The sequence below is a fragment of the Leptonychotes weddellii genome, chromosome 4 (assembly GCF_054177405.1).
Source record: "Leptonychotes weddellii isolate Sample4059 chromosome 4, ASM5417740v2, whole genome shotgun sequence".
In the NCBI taxonomy this organism is placed as follows: Eukaryota; Metazoa; Chordata; class Mammalia; order Carnivora; family Phocidae; genus Leptonychotes; species Leptonychotes weddellii.
The window spans coordinates 151,144,988-151,151,101 of record NC_138372.1 but is presented as its reverse complement, the minus strand read 5'-3'; the positions used below and the strand labels follow the sequence as shown (position 1 = coordinate 151,151,101).

The following is a 6,114-nucleotide window of genomic DNA, read 5'->3' as shown; positions in this document are numbered from 1 at the left end:
TCTGTTCATGTCTTCTGCCCATGTTTTGACTGGGTCATTGTTTTTTGGGTGTTGAGTTTGAGAAGTTCTTTATAGATCTTGGATATCAGCCCTTTGTCTGTAGTGTCATTTGCAAATATCTTCTCCCATTCTGTGGGTTGCTTCTTTGTTTTGTTGACTGTTTCCTTTGCTGTGCAGAAGGTTTTTATCTTGATGAAGTCCCAAAAGTTCATTTTTGCTTTTGTTTCACTAGCTTTTGGAGATGAATCTTGAAAGAAGTTGCTGTGGCCGATGTCAGAGAGGTTACTGCCTATGTTCTCCTCTAGGATTTTGATGGATTCCTGTCTCACATTGAGGTCTTTCATCCATTTTGAGTTTATCTTTGTGTATGGTGTTAGAGAATGGTCGAGTTTCATCAGCTCTTATAGTTTTCAGTGTACAGGTCTCTCAGGTCCTTGGTGAAATTTATTCCTACCTATTTAATTCTTTTTGATGAAGTTGTAAATGAGATTAATTTTCTTAATTTCCCTTTATGGTAGCTTGTTTTTAGTCTATACAAATGATGTATTTTTGTATATTTATTTTGTATTAAGCAGCTTAACAGAATTTGTTCAGTACTTCTAACATCTAACAGGTTTTTGGTGGAGTCTTCAGGATTTCTACGTATGATAATATCTCACGTACATATACAGATGATTTTATTTCTTCCTTTCTGATTTCTGTGCCTTTATTGTTTTTCTTGCCTAGTTCCTCTGGCTGGGGCTTCTAGTACTGTACTGATCAGAAGTGGTGCTGGAACGTATCCATGGTTGAGTGTGATGTTAGCTGTGGGCTTGTCATGAAGGCCTTTATCATGTTGTGGTATCAGCCAACTCAGAGACCGAATTCAGGGCTCACAGGGACTGATCTGTCATGAAAAGGAGTAGAGGGGAGTGTGCCTCCTTCAAAGGCCCACTGAGGTTGGTCAGAGACCTGGGATACTGGTCCTTCTTACAACAGGGGTGGTCAGGGCCTATACCTGCAGGACCATCACCCCCCAGTAGGGCCTCTGGCACGTGTGGCATCATCCCTGTAGGCACCACGGCACCCGTGGCACCAAGCAGAACTGGCAGTAGTGCACTCAGTACGGGACATACACTGGTTGGCGTGCACACTGAGGGGCAGTTACGTCTGGGATTTGAAATTTGGAGATCATTCGTGGGGAAGGGGAGCCCAAATATGGAGACACTGGACATTCTGGTAATATTGCAATTGGGGGATGACGCATAAACTGGAAAGTAATGATACAGAAAAGCAATAGCCATATGTGTACTCAGAGTTCATGGAACATTTCTTAGGAGCAACATACAATGATACAAAGGATAGAAACTTTTGATATTTTAGTTGGGTAGCAAGAATGTAAAATGTGACCCATCCTTTTCATGTGGCTGCTATAAATGTGCACTTAAAATTAGATAAAATAGGTGAAAGTTAAGTTATTCTTTGGCAGTATTTCCTTTGATGTCACCACTGCATCCTATCAGTCTAATTTCTCTTGAATCCTAAATTTCAAACCCTCCCCCCAACAAAACTATGGTTTTAGAAAGCAGTGAGTGTCATTAGTGTCCTCCATAAGAAGTAACTGCTCTTTCTGGCAAACGACAAATAGCTAATATTATTCTCTCTTACAAATGAATTATTTTCTTTAAGCACAAATCTGCCTTTTTAAAAATCCAGAACTGAAAGAGCAGAAGTAGCCTCACATTTATTTAGGACACATCTATTAGGTTTGCTGCCAACAAAGTTATGAACATTTTCAGTTTTCCAAACTGATTAAATTCAGAATTGTGGGTAAGAGATTTTCAGCCTATGTCTGTCATTTGTAGCAGTCCTGTTTATTTCTTTAGAAAGTGTTTATGTGGCAGCAGATCACTACGACAATCAGGAAAGACTGAGGTTTCTGTTTCCCCAAATTCCTGATAATGCATTATGTTATCAAGCTTTTTATATAGAATGCCAGGGAGTCTCCAGCATTTGACCTTGATTAGCTGAGGCCATCACTGAGTCCAAGATGTCAGTCACTAACCTAGAAGACCATTCACATCTTCCTCAGGTGCTAGAGGCTGCACATGTTTCCTCATCCATCATTTTATCCCAGGGGAGATCTCAGTCATCTTTGCAGACAGGGACAAGCATGTGCTATAACACTGAGACATTATTTTTCCAGTCTTGTTGTCATTGTCAGCATCTTCCTCCCAGTGACATTTTCACATCACAGTTACATGGTGTGTCTGTTCATGTACAGTGGCCTTTGGAGGGCCACCAATCACTGTACTAGTTGAGATTTTTTCCACTTTTCTGGGGCCAAGTTTTTCTCCCTTGGGAGTGCTTTATCTGATGTGAATGCATACATTGGGAGAAATAAATCAGTGTGACCCAAACTTTAGTAGGAAATGGAATAGTTTAAAAGGAAATTAACTAAAAAGTTAACAGTCATTATTTCTAGGTTATGAGATAATGAGGAACTTTTTCTTTTATTCCTCTTGTTTTTCTCATGTCCAGATACACACTTATAAGGATTCTATATTAGTATGCAGGTGAAAGTAAAACTGTACTGTGCTTCCCTTCTCTTAGGTGTCAGGTGTTGCAAATATCCTAAATGTTAAAAGCCTGAAGGTGTAGCTCCAGTATTCATTACCCAACGAACATTTGTTATATTCTGTAGGATAAGAACATTTTCATGTATATTTATTTAAAAAACCCTTCAGTCACTTAATCATTATCCAGACATTTACTGAATATATAATCATGTCAGAAGCCAAATCAGACACAGTAAAGTCACACACGAATATGAAGTTCTATGTTGTTGAAAAGCTCACCAATGCCTTTTCCTCAAACATATATACAACAAATATAGAAAAGGATAATGCCAATATAGTGACTGGTTTTGGAGGGAATTCACAGGACAGATTGATGAGATTTGTAAGGATATCTCTCCTAAAGTAAGATAGCAACTGATTTTAAGAGTTGAGTAAAAGGTTTTTAAGTGATAAATCACTAGTTTATTAAGATTGGGGATGAGCTTTTCTCACAAAGAACAGTTGATACTTGTTTCCAGTGTCCACAGTCACCATTCTAAATGTTCTCCAAACAAAGTCCTTACAACACCATAAAGGTTATATTGTCTCTAGGGCTTCCTGTCTTTGGGAATCATCATCACCCTCTCTCAGATTCCTTATTATTCTCAAGGCTTACACACCTGGCAATTTTAAAGTTACCTGCAGAAAGGAATCAGATGTTTATTTTTAAATTTTTTTTGTTTTGCAGCATAAAAATTTTTATTTTATTTTATTATTTTAAAATTTTTATTATATTCAGTTAGCCACCATATAGTACATCATTAGTTTTTGATGTAGTGTTTTGTTTTTTTTTTTAGTTTTTGATGTAGTATTCAAGGAGGAATCAAATGTTTAAAATAACGGTATAATGTTTGGGGCGCCTGGGTGGCTCAGTTGGTTAAGCGACTGCCTTCGGCTCAGGTCATGATCCTGGAGTTCCGGGATTGAGTCCTGCATTGGGCTCCCTGCTCAGCAGGGAGTCTGCTTCTCCCTCTGACCCTCCTCCCTCTCATGCTCTCTGTCTCTCATTCTCTCTCAAATAAATAAAATCTTAAAAAAAAAAAATAAAATAATGGTATAATGTTTCCCTGTGGAATCCTGGGAATCACAAGGTTTGAGGACAGGAGAGAGAAGACCATTAACCCTTACAACCCTCATAACCCCACCCAGATACTCCAGGTAGATTGTAGCTTATTCAGCCTTGTAATCACAAAGCAAGGGCACTGACAGTGTGAGGACTCTCACATGCAGAGAGAATTTCCAATTCTGAAATGGTTGACTTGTAGAGAAGGGGAGTAGTTTTCTCTCCAGCATAGAGATTCTCAGAGTTAGAATGTATTTACCACTAAAAAAAAGTTTAAAAAAATGGGGGAACTAATATGAGATTGCTAAATTTTTATTTTGTTAAATAAGAAGATCAAGGCCCTTTCCAAAAAATTACCATTACTACCACCATAATTCAACAAAACAAAGAATACTATTAAACAAAATAGCAAGAAGATAGTATTAAATAAAGAATATCCTTTTGTGGTGATTTCATTTAGAGGAAACTCCTCATATTCCTTTATTTCTCTTATCTAAGCACCTAGAGAAACGATTACGCACCTCCTTTCACAGGTGTATAGGGAGGAAATTAATTAAAATCCATAAAACTGTGTTAATTTTCTGTTTAGAACTCAACATCTCCCTATAATAGTGTTTCTCAAACTTTAGCCTGATCACCTGTAGTGTTTGTTGAAAACATCTGTTGCTGGGTCCATTCTCAGATGATTGGTCAGTAGGTCTGAGGTGGGCCCAAGAGTGTGCATTTCTGATATGGTGCCAAGTGATGCTGTTGCTGCTGGTCCAAGGACCACACTACCTTATAGGAAATACCCAAAGTCCTTACCAGGCCACGGAGGGTAAAAGTTAAGCTACTCTAACAGACAGACCCCAAAGCAGAGTGGCTTAATTAATATTAAATAATATAGAAGCTTCTTCTCCTATAGTAGTTTGGAGGCATTCCTCTATTGGTGGGTGGTTCTCTTTCCATCTTATTGTTCCATTCCCTCTTCGGGTTGGTAAAGCTAGGTACCCTCCACATTCACATTCCAGCCAAGAAGAAAGGGAGGGGGAAGAGTGAGAGCAAATGGTTTCATGTTTGAAAAGATAACTCAGGAGTTACACACATTAAATCTCTGGCATTGTGTTGGTGGAGGCCAGGTTCAGAAATGTGATATGCAGAAATGTGATATGGTGGCCCTGTGCCCAGTTAAAACTAGAAGCAGAAGATAGAGTGGGTATCAATGGGTAGTTGGTCTCCAGCACAAAGGCCCTGCTGGTGTATCAGGTGCCTCTAAGAGTGTGTTATTTCCCATAAAATTGGTAAGTCTTGGAAGAAGTAATCAGTATCCTGATCCTACATTAAAATAAATTTCCCTGTGAAGTATTTTCTTAATACTTTGTACATATTTCTATTACTGTACTTAATCACATCTCATAGTTATGTTTACTTATCTGTAGCCCTTGATTAGTCTTGAAGTCTTTTAAGTGTATTAATTGAGTATCTCTTTCCTTATAATTTCTGTTTACTTCCTACTTATTTACAAAATCAGTATCTAGTACAATTCTTGGTACATGATAAACACCCAGTAAATGCTCTTTGCATAAATGAATCAATACATCTTCTGTTGGTAAAGGTCAATATTATTTCTTTAGCTGTCTTCCATGTAACTTATGATTTGGCTGACCATTTTTCTACACACAGTATTCTCTTTACTGCACTCTTTACATCTTTGTTTCTTAAAGTGTAGATCAGAGGGTTAAGAGTGGGTGTGATGATTGTGTAAAAGAGAGTGAGGAACTTCCCCTCATCTTGGGAGCTCCTATTCTGTGGCTTCATGTACATGTAAATGAGTGTTCCATAAAACAGAGTTACTACTGTGAGGTGGGAAGCACATGTATTAAGGACCTTACTCCACCTTGCTGCTGACTTGATCCTCATGACTGCTTGAGTGATTACTGCATATGAGATGAGAATTAGTGATAGAGGTGCTAGAAGAAATATCACTCCGAGAGAAAAGACAATGATCTCCATTACTTTTGAGTGTACACAAGCCATCTTGATCAATGCTGGCATCTCACAGAAAAAATTATCCACTTCCCAGTGCCCACATCTTGGTAATTTCAAGGTCAGGGAGCAAAGAATTAACGCACTGCCAAGGCCACCTAACCAGGCGGTGAGCACCATCTTCTGGCAAAGCTGAGGGTGCATTATTACTCTGTAGCGAAGAGGTTGACAGACAGCAGCATAGCGGTCATAGGCCATCACAGCCAGGAGAAGACACTCTGTGGCTCCAAGGTCAAGGGCAAAGAAGAATTGGAGCACACACCCTCCATAGGTAATAGACTTTGTTGGACCCCATAGATTTACCAGCATCTGGGGGATAATGCTAGTTGCATAGCAGAGGTCCAAAAAAGACAAATTGGATAAGAAGAAATACATGGGAGTATGGAGCTGGGTGTCTAGGTAAGATACAAGAATGATGGTTGTGTTTCC

At 38.9% G+C, this 6,114-nt stretch overlaps 1 protein-coding gene across 1 annotated transcript in view; it reads right to left on the bottom strand.

The window, feature by feature from the left end:
• The window catches only part of LOC115936639 (putative olfactory receptor 2W6), a 29,517-nt gene that overhangs the window by 1,805 nt on the left and 21,598 nt on the right, over window positions 1-6,114 (bottom strand). Inside the window, exon 3 of the mRNA XM_081816801.1 lies at window positions 5,321-6,114. This exon is cut by the window's right edge and continues 3 nt beyond it. Within this exon, the coding sequence (XP_081672927.1) occupies window positions 5,321-6,114 (794 nt within the window). The remainder of the gene's footprint in view (window positions 1-5,320) is intronic.